This window comes from Protomyctophum bolini (assembly GCF_963924005.1).
Source record: "Protomyctophum bolini genome assembly, chromosome: 15".
NCBI classification, from domain to species: domain Eukaryota; kingdom Metazoa; phylum Chordata; class Actinopteri; order Myctophiformes; family Myctophidae; genus Protomyctophum; species Protomyctophum bolini.
In genome coordinates this window covers 38,739,140-38,757,962 of record NC_137876.1, presented here as the reverse complement: position 1 = coordinate 38,757,962, position 18,823 = coordinate 38,739,140, and the positions used below count along the sequence as shown (strand labels likewise).

General features: G+C 41.2%; 1 protein-coding gene across 1 annotated transcript; it reads left to right on the top strand.

Annotated features, from left to right (window-relative positions):
- The first annotated feature begins 5,917 nt into the window (after positions 1-5,917).
- grhl3 (grainyhead-like transcription factor 3) lies at positions 5,918-18,530 on the top strand. Its single transcript, XM_080783930.1, has 15 exons — positions 5,918-6,092; positions 8,059-8,230; positions 8,384-8,448; positions 9,275-9,554; positions 9,745-9,978; positions 10,988-11,099; positions 11,342-11,436; positions 12,367-12,525; positions 12,814-12,892; positions 13,072-13,202; positions 14,492-14,526; positions 14,849-14,934; positions 15,207-15,292; positions 15,517-15,581; positions 17,169-18,530. The coding sequence occupies exons 1-15, from the start codon at positions 6,076-6,078 to the stop codon at positions 17,284-17,286; spliced, it is 1,734 nt and encodes a 577-aa protein (XP_080640056.1). The 5' UTR covers positions 5,918-6,075; the 3' UTR covers positions 17,287-18,530.
- Positions 18,531-18,823: the final 293 nt, after the last annotated feature.

Here is an 18,823-nt window from a genome sequence, read left to right as displayed (position 1 = left end):
CACAAATATAATCACGCCCATAACACACACACGCATGCATGCACACACAACACACATGCATGCACAAACGCACGCACACACACACACACACACACACACACACACACACACACGCACACACACCAGATCACACCGGTCCTCTTCATCCACTTTTTCCGCCATCGTACTGACCTTCCTGACAAACAACAGGTCTCTATGGAGACCTGTCACTCATGTATGTAGGTCACAGCTGTACATGTTAACAGTCTGTACAGTGTAACACTGGTCTATACTGCCAAATGGAATGCTTGTTTGTTTGTCATAGGCCTAGGGTGAGCTTATACAAATGGTTATATAAAATGAACCAGCCTTCATCAGTGTGAAGGCTGCGACCCATCACCTATATCATTCCTTTTTTTTTTAGATGAATGCCTCAATGCCCACAGCGCTACTACTTTGTACTTCATCATACAGTGTCACACATAGTCAGTTTTGTCAAAGTTACTCTTAAACAGTAATATATTACTTATTACTTTTTAAAAGTAATACACTACGTATTACTCCCTGAGAAAAGTAACTAGTTACTTATTACTTTACTTATTACTTTTTTCTCTCACTCCCAGTAATTTCATATTTTGTCCCCAAAAGTCTTACTTTGCATTTTTAACATTAGCAGTCCCCACTCCCCTATTCTGCAGTGTTTATTTAACTCTAAAAAGTGTACTGTATAGTGTACACATGATGATGGGCGTTTTGGTGTAGAGCACATCAAAGCCTTCTACAAAAACCTAGGTGTTTGTAAAGATGATTTTAAAATGGCAATGGTAACAACTGAGGAGGTACTTAAAAAACGGAGTGCCCTCCAACCCCACAAGGCCACTGGCCATGACAATATTCCCTCCAAATTTCTCAGAGACTCAGCCATTTCCATAGCTCCAATCATCACCCACATAGTAAACCTCTCCATCAAACAGGGACAGGTCCCCCAAGATTTTAAATCTTGGGGGACCTGCACAGTAAAGGGACAAGAAAGGGAGTAAAATAGAACCCGGCAACTACCGCCCTAAGCTCCATCTCGAAAGTGAGAAAATTGTCTATGATTCTGAACAGGTTGAAAAGTATCTTGCCCCTAATAAATGAATGTATGTGTTCCAATCTGGTTTCAGAACATCCCACTCCACTGACACATGCCTCCTCTATTTGAGCGACCACATCAAACACGAAAACATTCTTTTCGGCTATATAGAAATGTCTATTTGTACGTCTCTAAATGTTTTGATTAATTGAACAAGGTGGACCCTCTTGTAAACAAGTGTAATGCTTTATTGGGTTGTCCACTCACAGTTAACAGTCTTTTGTATTGAGTTGTGCTTGAAATGTACTGTAATTCTGCAAACTGTTCATAAATATTTCAATCAATCAAAACCCCAACCCCGCAGTCTACCATTATAAATAAACACTCAAACCCACAGTTCCACCAAGGCTCATGAAAATAGTAATAATATTACTTTTGGAAAAAAGTAATAATATTACAGTAATATATTACTTAAGTTACTTGACAACACTGCACATAGTGAAACCAAGGATGGATTTATAGATAAATAAGTACCAGTCAGTGAGTCTATTCTGAGATAACAGATGATATCCTGTGCACTTTATTTATTTATTTATTTTTCTTTAATAACTGATATTGTAAAAATAAGACTCATTCCTCAAGGTTTTCTCAAGGTGAAATATAGACAGAAAATGGTTGATACTGAATAAGTCCTTTAAAGGTGGGACATACATACATGTCCTGCTTAGATTATGTTACCCTGTAATATACTGTGCATAGCCAATGTTGTGGATATAGGAATCCATGTATGCAAAGCTTTACAGTAGCCACCTATGCAGAGAGTGAGAGAGATACTCGAGGGGGAGAACAAAATATCAGCCCCAAACAATTATTGTATTGATGTGTTAATTTCACAAGACTAATGGGAGTTAAAGGAACACCAAAACAATAAGGAAGAAAGTGAAGACATAGAAAAATGGTGTGGGCTGTTCACACCCACAGAGGTGCTGTTAAAAATGAGGGAGAAACCACCAGTGCCTGTATTGTGAAACAACCCCCTGTTATTTGCTGTCTTTCCCAATCGTGGCCTTGCACATCCCTTGAAAAGAAAAAAAAAAACACAAATTATATTCTTTAAATCAGCCGTTCCCAACTTTTTAGTGTGTGACCCAGTGGGGAAAAAGGCAGATATACTATAGCTCACATGCGAAGACTGTCTTTTTTCACTCTTTCTAGTTTTTGAGCAGTGCACGCCGCTCCAATGACTGGCTGCATGTGTCCCTAATGTTTGTCTTTCTGTTTGGGGTATGAACAGCTGCAATACCGCTGGGTGACCTAAAGTGGCCCATTCACACTGAGAAATATATAACTAACAATAAAAGCATAACTAACAAAATCTCTCATAGCGATGAGTCTCCACTAAAATATACGCCAAAAATAAATACTTAACACCCTGACTACCCCAATCTCACTCGTTGTATTTAACAATGCTAATAATGAGACTCAGTGCTCAAATCTCAAGTTCTAATATTTCTACAGCCCATGGAAAAGGGTGCAAACAGAGCATAAATGCAGTATTGTATGGTGGTGATGTCATCTATTATACTTAAATGTAATCACAATAATCTTTATCATTGCTGCCGGGGAGAAAACCTTATGTGTCCATATTTCATATTTTTTATATAAATTAAGGACCTATTTTATACTTGGTCTTATGTCACATTGCGATGCATTTTGAGCTTGTAGAATGTAGAATGCCTTTATTTATTTTTAAATGATGAAAAACATTTCACCTATGATGACATGACCAAAATGTGGATGCCAAGTTGAAAAGTGGTTAAGTCTGTCTGAGGGTTTATAAATATGTATAGACAATAAAAGGAATTAAAGAGTGTGATTAAATAATAACTGCATTGGATCCATTAGAACACAGGTTATTTTTGTTCCATATCCTGAAAAGTAAGAGAATTACAAGGTTTCCGACTGACAGCGACGATATATATTTAACTGTTACAAAGCTCTAATCATTAGATGAAAGTAGTAAAACATATACAGTATAAGTAGAAACAAAGAACAAAATAGGCATAACATGCTATATCATTTGCAGCATTTTGATGGTTTCAAATACTGTCAAATTGTAGTAAAGACAACCTTATGATATAGCCCACGATTGAGCTTTATCTGTTTGACCAGCACACGTTCTGATTCACTCATCTGCGTAAGCAAAACACATTCATGACAGACTATAGAATCAGGTAGTGAAATCAAGTATACATAAGGTGGATTAAAGAGTCATTATGGAGTATTATCATTCTTTACTTAACAAAGCACCCACTACTTGAGTCATTGACCTGGTTTCTGATTATGACAATTATTATATAGTTTCATCCCATAGTGTATATATTTGGAGAATGTATAACCTCATGACTTTAATGAATGATTATTTGCCTTTGTGGGCCTATTCAGTATGATAATTATAATGCATGTCACAAGAAGTACATCTTCCCCTTTTCTCTTCTGATTCCCCGCCATATTGCCTTGGGGCATGTGTGTGTGTGTTACACGCGCTAGCTTGTGTAAGTGTGTGGGCAAGATGTGCAGCACGCACTCCTGTTGTCTTACCACACCAGTTCCTCTCAGGTTGCAAGAAACCCCCCCCCCCCCCCAACACACACACACACACACAATACACGCACGCAGGCACCCACACAAACACATACACAAAAAAGAACCATACACCGTAAAAGTTTCTGGTAAGATGGTAAGAGTGTACACATTTTCATTTATATACTCTCAGAGTTACAAATGGATTAATTAACACTGAGAATGTTACTGTCCTTGGACTATTTACGAGGGTGTACAAGGACTCAGGGATATACATGATAGTTTGTGTGTGTGCTAGCTGGCATCCTGTGTGTATACATGTGCGTACGTAGTGGTACAGCATGTACCTGTGTGTGGGTGGATAACGCCTCTTTGACTGGAAAACTGTTATCCTGATGAGAATCTAAACTCTATGAGCGTTAAACGGTTGCTGAGTTTGTCACGCATCTTTTATTGTACCAAATTTGTTTGCCAAAGTCAGTACAAAAGCTAACGTCCTCTTGATTTACATGACTTTTACTATGTGTTTGAAATTAAGTTCACACTGTTGATAATGTTAATTATTCCAGATAGAAATGTAATCTAGTCATGTGGTCAGTTTATCTTTTATTTTTGTCTAATATATATTGTATATTGCTCATTGTTTAAGCTTATTTTTATTTGATACCTGAAGAATTACACATCTCTTTAAATTATGAATTAATTAAATTATGAATTTGCATAATTTGCATTTAAAGTGGATACAGACAAAGAAAACATGAAATGTTTACAGCAGAGTATGCATTGATAAACTTAATTGTAGTGTATATTAAAATAATTTAAAACATACAAAGCATATTTATGTATAGACTTATAGCATTTTATGACATAGCACTATAAAGTATACATACATTATAGTTTCATTATACAGTATAGATATTCCACTGTTAAGTTCTTAGCTTATGTATGATCCATGATAACTACATTTTTATTAGAGATGTCCCAATACACTTTTTTCGCTTCCGATCCCGATTCTTCAATTTCTGTGTTAGTCGATACCGATACTGAATACCGATACCAGTGTTGTGATCTCATGTTGTGTTTATAGCTATCTAGCTATATATCTGGTGTTGTGTTTATAGCTATCTAGCTATATATCTCGTGTTGTGTTTATAGCTATCTAGCTATATATCTCGTGTTGTGTTTATAGCTATCTAGCTATATATCTCGTGTTGTGTTTATAGCAGACTCCTCACTCAAATGTGCACTTGCTGTTTGGGCAACTCCAAAGCAAACTCCACATGTCCCAACATTTTATTTACCTGCCATAGTGTCAACCCCTTATACCCCTGTGTGGGATCGGTGGTTAGACTGGCATATTCAGCGATACCGATATGACCCGATATGACAAATAAGGGCCGATCTGATACTTTTCCCGATACCGATACAGTATCACTCTGGATTAAGAGCATTAGGAGATGCTCTTAATCCAGAGCAATGCCTAAATTCAGTAAATTATAATTGTAAAAATGTATTCTGCCAATGCTTATCAATGGGAATAGAGTGGTTTCTTGCCAATAGCAGAATCCACCCTCATAGGTAGAAATATAGCTATATAAAACAGCTTTACAACTCTATTTGTAGCTATGTGCTAATCTTGTAGCTAGCTATATTTTCGAACATGTATTTTTTATATATTATAACGTTTTTTAAATGACTTTGAAAATGTTCCGATATAATGTCATGCCCAAATAGAGCCGTTGATATATATATATATATATATACTGTATATACTGTGAGTGTGTGTGTGTGTGTGTGTGTGTGTGTGTGTGTGTGTGTGTGTGTACCTCACAATTGTGCTTATAACTACAGTACTTAAGTAAATGTTACTTTTCACCACTGTCCCAGACATGCTTCACCAAATACACCAAAACTTCCACATCTGCCTTGGAATTGAAACTGGCAAACTATTAACATCTTCAAGCTCAGTTCCTTGCATCTCCCCTCTCACTCTCAGGCTTATTGCTGAGCACTTTAACACCTTTGTCCAGCCAATCTCACTCTTTTGTTTAACGTGATAATGAGATGCATGATACACCTGCCTCGGATTGTCCTGCAAAGTGGTCCCCGGTTGCACAACATGCCCATTCATACACATGCAGCTTTTTTGGTTTCTTCCCAGCCCAGGAAGGGTTAATCCCTCTACACCTGTCCTATCAGACACCTGTTTGAAGGCTCTCGGCCAATCAGAGGGAGAGTGGGAGAAACTACCTGCCGGCCTTAAATAAATCTGGGCCCACGGTGAGGAGGAATCACAACTCTTGACTCATCTTAGACATGTCTGATCATCTCGGTTGTTGTTAGTTAGACTTACTTGTACACTGAGAGAGGAACACACACTTGGCCGAAGAGAATACAACTTAAAGGAAAATATCTCCACCGGGACCCCGACTGAAGACATGACCAAAGATACTGAGTAAGTTATTTTTGTTAATCTTTGGGTTTCTATTTGGGCTTACAATTTATTCTTAATCTTAACTCTGCGAGTGACCCAAAGGGTCAATTTGGGTCCATGTTTGTACACTGGTAGAGCTGCAAATGTATAAACGAACTGATTATTTTACCGTGCAGTTGTTTTTGCTTATCTCCAAATGGGAAAGAAAAAAAAGATTTGGCTGAAGCCTGCTACTGTATGTCAACATGCCAAATATTTGTGATTTGTAGTTACTGTATTAATTTATTTTCAATGAGATGATTGATATGCCCATTGAAAAGGCTGAGAGTAGATCTAGCCACCCTTCTTTCACTTTGCAATGAGACCCCCATGTGAAAGAGTCCCGTTTTAAGGGGTGTTTTACACAGAAAATTGATACAGATGGTCTCAAACACACACACACACACACACACACACACACACCCGTCTGTGGCTTTATCGGGTCTGGTTCACGTTGTGTTGACACTAAACCTAGGGGCCAGAGAGCACAAAGGAGACAAGGAAAATAAGACTCTACTCTTGAGGTGTTGGAGAGGGACCAGGGCAATGACAGCATGTAATGATGCATTGAATTACATAATGGTGAAATTCTAGACAGGAGACTCTCTGTGTCTATAAAAACAGTTACATTCAGCTCGTGTTAAAGGGTAAACGGAGAGTAGCTAATGGAGCCACTATTGTTTGGTGTTTAGCTGTGGTTGTAAAGTGCGGGGAATGACAGAGTGTGACTTAAACAGGTGCATATGGCAGGTGTCTTGAGTTTGGAAGGGGTGGATTTTAGTCTTTGGCACCAAACTGTATTTATGTTATTATACATTGTCATCCTACAGCATTAATGTTGACATATATTTTGGTATTATTTTTCCAAGTGCTGTGGTTAAATCATGTTTATGCTTATTAGTCCATCCATTGATGTGTTCCATCCCAGGAGTAGCTGTAACTACCATATGTGGGGTCTTCTGCTGCTGTCAGCACATTTAATTAGTTGTTGATCTCTAGAGTAAACTGGCTCTATTTGCTTACTGGCTACTTGAGTTAAACTCATGATGGGGTGGGCTTATCCCAAGTAGCCAGGGAATGTACAAACAAATCTCAAGAGATAATAGATAGTGTACACATAATATAGGCTTAGAAATACTATGAAAACCCAAGTGTGTAGATTGTTGTGAAACTGCAGGTGCTTGCCTGGGTTTTTATTTATTGAAGAAAACTGTTATCTCTTAATCTGTTATAAGGATTTTGTGCATGCTTGCAAAGGCACAAAGGGCTGCATTAGGGTTCCTCTCTTGAAATGTAAGGCATTGTACACAGTCAATTCATCACCATCAGTGATAATTTATCCAGTTCTACACGCACGTGTGTGTGGTGTGTGTGTGTGTGTGTGTGTGTGTGTGTGTGTGTGTGTGTGTGTGTGTGTGTGTGTGTGTGTGTGTGTGGCCCTGGGCTTTTTGAACCCTCTTGACACTCGGCACCTATGAGAGATGTTACTCAGCACTGTGGTTTTGCAATCGAAACCTTCCTAGCTCAGGGGCAAGTATGTGCAGTGCTCAAAGGCTCAGAGGAGGCTGCTATTAAACTCCAGCTGCTCTCACCCTGTCAAACTCTGCATGTCAAACACATAAACACGCTCAAATGGCAAGCATTTGCATTGTCCAAAGTGGGGTTATACAGTATACCTGTGGGAAGAACAGGTTAATTGTATGTATACTAGAATTCTGGTGAACACAATAGTTTAGGCTATGTTGTGTTTATATGTATTTTAACCACTTGAACCCTAGTTTCACGATTCTGGGGCGAACACCTGATTTAATGTTGAGCGAAAACAGGAGGGGGCCTAGTATAGAGCCCTGGGGGACTCCAGTTAACTATGTATATATAGGGTTTAAGTGGTTAATTATTATTTTAATTATTCAAACTATCAAATCTAAATGTACAATCACTTCTATAGGACTCTGGGACTGGTCCATCAGAACGAGAACTTCAACTATAACCGCTACACAAACTACGTCATGGACTCCTGGAACTATCTGGAGAGCCCCGCGACTGACCTGAGCAGGTCCAAGTCCAGATCTCACCAACCAGAGGAGATGACCCTCTCCATGCTCTATGAGCAGTGCAAGGTAGACATCCAACTTATCCACCGCAAAATTCACTTCAGAATTGATTTGTTCATTTCTTTATTTTTTTCTTTATTTTTTCTTTCTTTCTTAACTGTTTATTGTGAAACTATACATTAACATAGTTTGTGTTCAATTCTCTCTACTTTTTTCTAGAACCTTAAAGACCACAAAGTGTCTCCCTGCCACAATAGCAGCAGTATCTACAAGACAACAGAGAGGTGAGTGCATGAGCGGGATTCACTCTTCTATATCTGATTTGGGAGTGAAACTCTTCCCTCCTTTCCCTCTATTGTCATGGAGTCAAGTGTCTTAAAGAGCGACAGAGAGAGTAAGATGGGGAAAGAGAAAGGCAGGGCTTGAGAGGTCAGAAGCAGGTGAGAGGGTAATCCTCAAATCAAACAGAGTCAATGGGATTACTGTCTACCACACCTTCACTTATCCTTGCGAGGATCCATCTATCCAGCCATTCGCCTTCTCTCTTTCCGCCATTTTTTCTTTTGCTTAAAGAGTTTTGCAACAGTAGACCTCTGCGCCGCGGCCTCTCTCATTTCATCATCCTCTGTTCTCAAGATTTTTCTCATTTTGCATGTTTTTTGTGCAGAGGGTGAGAAATGTCATTCGCACACTGTCATCCCCTAGAACATTTTAAACAATCCAGGGAGAAACTCAAACACTGGAGAATAAAAACTGGATTAAGTGACAAACAGTTCCCCGCCCCAGCTCAGACCGCGTCTTTCTGCGAGTCGACTCACAGTAGTTCAGTCTGTGTGCTGAGACACTTTGGAAAACAAGAGAGCTGAAGTGCTTCTGTTGACTGACACATTTGTTCGGATCTGTCTGCCTGCAGTTGTGTGTACAGACTTCTGTATGGGCTTCTACTTCTAAGACACTGCAGTCATTCAACCAGGCACTTTAAGGCCTTTATTGTTTTTTAAACACATCGATTCCTGGGTGGAGCATTAGTCAGTGGCTAGTGAATAGATATTCAGCAACAATGAGTAAAGTCTTCCTCTTCCCCTTTCTGATTTTCCCCCCACTCCCCAGGACTCTTAGTAACTCGTCCCCCGAGCTGGTCTCCATGGAGACGCCTCCCAGTAGCATGAACAACCTTCCCCAGGAAGCGCTAACGTCTCCCATCTGCAGTCCCGCCAAGCAGAGCGTCCCTCTGCCCATCGCGGCGCCCCCCGCATCAGACGTCTATGCCACCCTGACCACAGCCAGTGTGCTGGCAGAAACCTACGACAAGCAGGACCTCAACAACATCTTTGACACTCTACTGCTGCAGAAATGGCCTGCAGGCGCTTTCCCCGAGGCCAATGCAGAGGTGAGCAAGAGTGCCGAGTTTACGGCAGAAATAATTCTTTCTGCAACACAGCAAAACCCTCAGTGTTAATGTATCTATTTAGTTTAGTGTCTAGTTTACAAATACGGGTACGGGTCTATTTTATTACATTTGTCTGTTGATGATCTGTTAATTTGTATCTCACCTGCTGGATGTTCTCTGTGGGTTCCAGGCTCTTCCCTACAGCGACCCCTTCTCAGAGGAGCGCTCCAGCCCCGTCTACTCAGACTCCTACACCAGCTCTCCTATCGAGGGGTACAGGAGTGAATTCCAGTTCACCCTGGGAGCTCCTCCGGCCACCCCCCCCAAGTCGTGTGAGCTGCCCATGGTTTACCTGAACAAGGGACAGTTCTACCCCATCACCCTCCACGGAGTAGGAGTTGACCTTGGAATCACCAAGGTCAAGGTGAGTTTGGTTTTACTTTACCACTCAAACACAATGAATGTTAATTATTATTATGAATGTGTTTAGTTTCATTCATATTTACACACAAAAGTAGTGGAATAAGTATTTGGGTGTCAGAATCAGAATCAACTGTGCATTTTCCACAAGTCGTACAAAAAAGGGCTTCCTCAAAAGAGTTAAAGTTGAAAGCTTTTCCACAAATCGTACAAATGAAGGCTTCTCCACGTTAGATGTGGCAAACCTGCTACAAAACTGTGCAACTGAACGGTTTCTTACACATACAAAATATATATGAGAATAGTAGCTGATGTGCACTGTGCATTATACTACAACCATGGCCAGTGACTTATTCTAAGCAACAACTTTCTGTCATTGCGTGTAACCAAGCGTTCATGGTTCCAACATTTCATAATTGTTTTTTCAGTGTGGCATCCATCACTCAAGGTTTATTTTAGACACATGGATATACAAATTAATTTGCGTGCCAGCAGGTAAAACCCTTCCCTAATTCTCTGTCCCCTCCCTTAGAGCTTGGTGACTAATTCCCTGCTAATCTGGGCTGGTACAAATGAAACGCATTGTCATGGCCTCTTTTTTCTTTCTCTGCAGTGGCGCGTTGAGTTTGAGTTCATTGTGAGCTTGTAGGTGGGCTATTTTTGAACATTTTGGAATAGGGCTTATGTGGTCAACATTTGGTTCCATTTGGTATAATTAACACTCAGGATTTCACAGTGGAGTAAAAGGTCAGGCAAAGGTGTGGCAAGGTTTTTAAGGCAAAGGTGACAACCGTAAACACTGGGGTGAAAAAAGCTATAAAAACAACCCACACAAACGCATACACACCAGCTAATCGCTGATGACAGTTCTAGGAGAAAAGAGGGATTTCGAGCGATGAATGAATGGATAATGGCTAAAACAGACACGCTGGGTATAAGTTGGAGGCAAGCATGAAGACCCCACAACCAAACACAACTAATCCCTTCTCTCTTTCTATATCTCTCTGTCACAGACGGTGGTCATGGCTGTGTTTGAAAATGACAGGACCCCAGAGGTGCAGCTTCGCTGCTGGAACCACTGGCATGCACGTCAGCCTACCATCAAGCAGAGGGTCATTGACATTGGTATGTACTGTATTTCAGACTTTTAAGTAACATAAAACACACACACACACACACACACACACACACACACACACACACACACACACACACACACACACACACCTCCCCTTGTTTACAACAGAAGGCATACAGGCATTTCATTCATTGTTCTAGACTGGTGACAAAAACATCTAGCTGACGGATGTTGCTGGAGTGCAGTGGTGTGTGTCTGAGAGCTAAACATCTATTTCTTTCTTTCACAGCCGACTATAAAGAAGTGTTCAGTGGCATCAGCCATGTAGAGGAGGTGGCCTTCAATGCTCTCTCCTTTATCTGGAACCCCAATGAAGAGGCTAAGGTGATTATGAGCAGACATTGCTGTTGCAAAACACACACACACACACACACACACACACACACACACACACACACACACACACAGGCAGAAAGATCAAACTGAGATGCAATACGCATTGTAGCTCAGCAGAGTTGAAGATCAAAACAACAAAGACGTTGATAGAAGGAGGAAGTAAGTCGAATTTAGGAGAAAAGGCGAGGAGGCAGGGAGTAAAGTAAATGTGGGAGGATAGGAATCCCAGATATGTGTTTGTCCCTGGGGCTCCTGTCAGTGCAGAAGGCATGGGCCACATCTCATTGCCACCTCCTCAGTGGCCGCAAGGCATTTGGGTGGGGCTGCATTAAAATCTGCTGCAGGTAGAGAACGCAGAGAGAGAGAGAGAGAGAGAGAGAGAGAGAGAGAGAGAGAGGGAGAATGATTAACAGGATATTAGAGGTGGGTGAAAAGCGAAGGGATTAATAGAGGGGATTAGGAGGATGCATGGAGGAATCAACCAGAAGAATAATGTAAATAGAATAGAATGATAGGAAGCACGTACAGGTACAGGCCATCTTTGCATGTAATGAACAACACGACAGAGACATGCAGTCACAGTTCTTAACAAAGCTGCCACAGTCACTCAGCTGTCTATGTGTCTCTCCCGAGACTCATGCGGTCCAAAAAGATGTCATCACGCCATAGTGTTTTATCTGGCATGCGTTGCCTGGGTAACCGTTTATTATATCTCAAAATAGGACACTCCTTTAGGGTGACATGAGTGCCAAATCAGTGGTCAAATAATCTCATGCACAGGCCTTGCACACTAGCGGTTAACAGAGTTTGTGATTGGTCGGTACTCGGTACAAAATGTGCTAGGCAGCATTTCTAGTTTAATTAAGAATAGGAATAGTACAGTAAACTAATCTTTCTCCTCTCCTTTTCTCTTGGCAGGTGTACGTTGGCATCAACTCTCTGAGCACTGACTTCTCCTCACAGAAGGGTGTGAAGGGACTGCCACTCAACCTACAGATAGACACATATGACTTCAGCACAGGAACCAACCAGCTCATACACAGGGCTGCGTGCCAGATCAAGATCTTCTGTGATAAGGTATAGTCTAGTAATAGTTCAAACAATATACGCTGAAATAATAATAATAATCTATTTCTTCATAAATAAACTATTCGTCCGTCCAATTCATGCCAGTCACTTTTCAACTGTTCAACACAAAATACTTTAGAGAAGTAGTTGTACACGGTACACATAACAAGATCCGAGTTGCCACATGCCCAAACCCAGGAATGTATTATTATACCTAGCGTCAGTATGGTTAAATAAAAAACAAACAGCTGTTGATCTCCCTATTCTAACCATGTGTTTTGGGATGTTACCCCAAAGGGTGCAGAGAGGAAGATGAGAGATGAGGAGAGGAAGAGAACAAAGAGGAGGGTGGCCAAGAACTCTAATGAAACTAGCGGTGAGTGTTTGCAAACACGCAGCTTCTCTTTAACCACTTATGTCATGTTTTATATACTTTGTACGAATTTGGACACGTCAGTTATTGTGTTTACACTCTGATATAGGCTACACATACTATGCAATGTTTCAATAGGTCCCGTTTTTAACCTTGTGCCCTCCTCTCTCTGTCTCTTTTAGCCAACAGGGGCTTAGTGTCCAGCTCCATGAGCAATGACTGCACCTTCCTCCAGACCGTAGATGACCACGTCACCCAGCCCGTGCTTTTCATCCCAGAGGTGCACCTCTCCAACCTACAACGTTGTGGCTTGGTATGTCTCCCAACCTTTTTCACCGCACTCTTTTTCCTCCATATGTTTTCAACTATTCTTTCTATTGTCCTCGCTTCTTCCCTTAATTCCTTCCCTTGCACTCTCTCTTTCTCCCCCTGTGGTGTTGTGATCACTACAACAGCAGCATTGAGTGAATCATGTTCCCAATCCCAGTTGCCCTGCAGGCTATGGGACAGACACGCAAGAGAGGGAGAGGGGAGAGAGAAAGGGAGGGAGGGAAATAAGTGTGGGAAAGTATGTAGTGGGAAAAAGGGGGTTGGGGGGCAGGGAGGGAGGGTGTCAGTCAGCGAGAGTGAGCGGAGACACTGAACTCCATAATTGGCTGATTCGTTGTTGTATTTCTTCTGAGTCGAAACCAGGCGCAAGTACAGACGCCTACTACTGACTGACGCGTAGATTAATCTATGGGGGCTTACGAAAACACATACACACACCTGTACACGAGCGCGAGCGCACACACAGGCACACACGCACACACACACACACACACACACACACACACACACACACACACACACACACACACACACACACACACACAAACACCTGACTCGTGCGCCACTTGATCTCCCCCAACTCAATAACCCCCCCCCCCCCACACACACACACACACACACACACAGCGCGCCCCTCCTCTAGTGTTTCTATGGGTTTCAGTGTTGTTGACACAAGACAGTGAAGGTGGTGAGGGTGCTGTCCAGACATGCCAGTTTCCCACACTCTGTAGTGTGTGTGTGTGTGTGTGTGTGTGTGTGTGTGTGTGTGTGTGTGTGTGTGTGTGTGTGTGTGTGTGTGTGCGTACGTGTGCGCGCACATTTTAACAGGGCTGCAGGGAAATCCATTCATAACCTGTTATACAAAGGTATATTTTGTATAAAGGTGATTTACTAAACAGACACAATAGATACGGAAACTAGACACAAAGACAAGGCAGCTGAACGGCTTTGATCATGTTTTGCTGTACAGTCTGTCAGGAACGGCTGATGGATGCCGAAAAACAAACGCCTCTGATCAGCAAGAGCGATAAAAGCCAGAGCTATCATTGTTCTATCTGTAGCTCTTCATCTAAGCCCACATTTCGATGCACCAGGACGTGGTCATGGGAAACGCAGACTTAATGCATTGATAACATTCTTTGTCATACGTGCAATAGGCAACAGACAATGGCAGGAGAGGGAGGTGGACATTAAGCAATGTGTTTATCGGCCTGAGCTGTTTCTAATCACGTAACTGATCTGTCTTTTTTCCTTCTTTCTCTGTTGCTGCAGGCCGGTCCCCCGATAACTCTGGATGAGATTGAACGGTAAGCATTTAATACCTATAGAGAACACTGCAGTAGTGCCGCACATCGAAAATTTAGCATGCATTGTGCACACCTTAATGTATTGCAGCTTAGACTGGATGACATTGACAACATCAAATATCATGATATTTAGGCCTATTACAAAAAAAAGGCCAATTGTTCCTTAAAAGGTATAAAATAAGGCTTTACGATATTACAATATCCAAAATGCCAGACAATTTCTAGTCTCATATCACAACATCAATATCATTTCAATATTGTCCAATCTGCAGATTGGCCCCTTTTGTGATTGAATCTATAATGGGTGGTTATGTGTTCCCAGGTGTTCTATGAAGAGGTCGCATCCCGACAGAGACCAGACTAGCTCCCCGCCCAGCAAGCAGGCCCGCAAGGACGACTCAAATAGAGGTATGTGGATCCGCCTGGTGGATCGGCTATTTTTTCTACTTTCGTGTTACACTGTTATATATAACGAAGTAGGGCATTAATACAAATAAACGGAAATATGTGCAATATGTACATATGTATATGGTTTCTGCCCAACAGCAATGACATGTTACTCTGCAGCTCCAGTGGCAAATCTTGTACTGTGACAAAATTCTACAGAGTTAATAATGTTGGCCTATATTTAAATGTCCTGCATCAGTGTCTAACCTTGATCTTTCCCTTTTGTCTATTAGTTCTGCTGTACGTGAGAGCAGAGACTGAAGAAGTGTTTGACGCACTCATGCTCAACAGTCCCACGGTGACAGGCCTGAGAGAAGCTGTAAGTAACTTACACACGCACACACACACACCTGCACGCATGTACGTGCACACACACACACACACACACACACACACACACACACACACACACGTAATAATTGACTTGGATTGTAATGTGCACATGATCTCTTAACGTTAGGTCCTGTCATCCTTCATGTATATCATCTTTCTTGTGGCAGGTGATAAGTACTAACTCTCCTCTCATATCACCTCTGTCCTCAGATTTCAGAAAAGTATGGCATGCAAAAGGACACCATTGGGAAAATCTTCAAGAAGTGCAAAAGAGGGTGAGTGTCACTTTTTGAGCAAGAAAGTAAACTTTCTATGCCTTTGCCGCCTTGTTGACCACTCAATTTTTAGATTTATTGAAGAGAGAAAAAAGTTAGGGGTGTTCTAATATACAGTCAGTCAGTATAAGTACAGTTTGCTTCCATTCCATTGCAAAGAAAACAAAAAAAATCTGTTTTTTGTGACAGTTTTGGTGCGTTGAATAATAGAGGCACACATAGAAGCTCTTTGATATTCAAGTTAAATTAACTACACATAAATTGTCTATCCAGCATATGATATGGCATACACCCACATGATATCAGTCTTGTTCAGGGGTGAGCTGGTGAGTTAATTCTCACCACCTCGCACCCCTGAACAAGAAGAAGAAGAAGAAGACTGTGTTGGCTTTGCTGTCAATGAGTTGAATCTCTGCCGCTCCAAGGAAGCTAATGTTGTCGGACCGGGTGGGTAGGTAGGTTAGCGAGCCATAGTCTATCTCCTGGAATGCGATAATTGTCACTCCTCCAAAAGAGTGATGAATGAGGGAGGGCAGAAAGATCTCAAAAGTACTGCAATGACTCATGGGCGATTGTTGAACTTATTTATGTTATTATAATCTGATCTCATCGGAGCACCAGGAAGTTCTGTGGTCTTGACGCTTCTTGGTGGTGAAAGAGATCCCTAGCCTGATAGATGGTGTTTTTTACGACTTTGGGTGTCTGCTCATTGTCATAAATGAGACTTGTGTTTGAGGATATGATGGAATTGGTGTCACAGGGTGTATATGCTGTCCATGAAGATATGATTCTTGCCCACACCCCCTACTCCACAAACCACACTGAGATTCAGTGAAGATTACAGTGACTGTTAAAAAAGGTGGACAATCTACCCCATAGCCAAAGCATATTCTCCCTTAGCCTATCTAGTAGCTATTGAATTGATCATAGTTTAAATGAAAGTCTGGTCATTTACTTTAACATAATTGAGATTTTATCACACAATGTCACGAGTCGACTTAGAGATTATGGAGACGAGACCTCCTGTCAGAGACAGAAACACCCGCAGGAAGTTGCCCTAATGCTGCTAGCAAGTGCCTCTGGGGGAGCGGCTAAGCTAACAGGTTGGGTTACATTCTCGCACTCCGCTCCCGCCCATTGCTTTGCTCTTCATGTCTTCCATCAGCACTGTGCCTGCGGGCAGGTAGCATGAGCTGGCAGTTAATTCAGTCACACTAGACCAGGCCAAAGACAGATTAGCGTGTGCTGGAGGTGGGAAAAAAAACAATGATACTGTAGACTGTAGAGTGAGCTGATTTACTACCTGTGGTGGTGACTACATCAAATGTCTCCTCTTTTGTATTTTTTCAGACAAGCATCCTTTGGCCCAAATTATATGTTGCTCTTAGACCGAGCAATGACAACAAATTAACTGCCTGAACCTTTGTTATCACCACGCTGTGAAAATGAAATGTAGGGCAGTAGACATGCACAATATTTAGCAGAGTTAATAAACCTTGACTGTGCTGCCTGTGTGCCACATTGTGCTTTTGCTCCACACCCACTTAGCCTACGTAACCTCTAATAATTTTTTTGCTTTTGCTTTAGGATTTTCATCAACATGGATGACAACATTATTGAACACTACAGTAACCAATCCGCCTTCCTCATCGACATCTCGGAAGTAACACCTGGTCAATTCCAGATCACCCTCACCGAGCTATGAAGACAGGCACCTGTTCAACAAATTATAGATGACAATTTCAACCCTCTGAGAAAGCACTGCCCTGCCACAGACGCTGTAGACCGGCCTACCTAACCTAGGGAACTGAACTGAACAAAAAAGTAGGCCTACTCCCAGTTTCATGTCAAATCACCCAAACGTTTTTCATCATCATCATCATCATCATCATCATCATCATCCTTCGACTGTCGTCGAGATCCTAGCCACTGCCTTTGTAAATACCACCCGCCCAGTGTTCTCCTACTGGTTCTGTTTTTATTATATTTTATTAGTATTATTGATTTAAGTATTTTATATAACGCAAGAGCAATTATAATATGCTGTAAATATTTGTTGTAAATAGAAATTAATATGAACTTGTATTGTGTTTGAATATTTTAATCCATGTACCATGAATTGTGACATATTTCAATATTAGTTTTTAGACAAATTCTTTACATGATCTGTGTACGGTTATCAGCATTGTCCGAGGATACCATTCTTGCTGCTTGCAACAGGCTATCAAAAGCCAATGGTGGCTTTTCTCATGCAAACCATATATCAATATCTCCTTTGTGGCCATTGAGTTACAATGTTTGTTGCTTTTTTTTATACTGCCAGAAGTAGGATTTAGTAGCTGCCTGCCTTTTAGTTTCATAACTAAACCGGTCCAACAATGGACCTTGATCTTATCCAGAAGTCACACATTTCCCCTCTCATCGCCACAGCCGTAACCACTTAAGCCCTAAATATTTCATTGTACGACCAATACAATAAATAGCATATCTACGTTGTAAGTTTGTAGATCTGCTATAGGTATTTTCACAATTTTGGAAAATCTTTGAAACATTTTGAAAATGTATAGGGACACCGTGGTTGATGTGTCTTTGCATTTTGTCGTATGATGGTGTCGCTCGGCAAAAAACCATGCTACAACACAGTATAAAGTAGGCTTAGGTATTGGGCATCATTAAGTGTAGAGATGTGTACATTTCCTGACTGTATGGCACAGACCACAGAGTCTTCCCACTGAGTCTGAACCACTTCAGTACAATCACTGTATAAGCAGCAACTAACCCTAAAACTAAGGTCTTTCAGTTGAGCTTTTCAAGATGTTTTCTATCTTTTTTTTTCACGTTTCTCATCATTTCAAGGCTTACATGTACCTCTGTAATATTTCATAATTATGCCATGGTTGTTGTACTCATATCTTGCCTTTTCGTAAGAAAATAAAGAAAATATGAATAGCTGGTCTCAGCGTGGATATTGTCATTTAAACCTTTACGGCAGTGATACTCAACCTCAGGCCCGCGGGCCACATCAGGCCCGCGGGACCATTATGACTGGCCCACCAATGAAAATCTAAAAAAAAGAAGAAAAACAAATCTGGAAAATGAAATAAAAATAAATAAATCTGAATGAAGTTATCTTTAATTACATTATTATAAGTAATACTATTAGAGTTGTACTATTACTCGAACGAAAATAAAAGCTTGGGGGGGGGGGGGGGGAGATGCAATGCAAATGAAAGACATATACT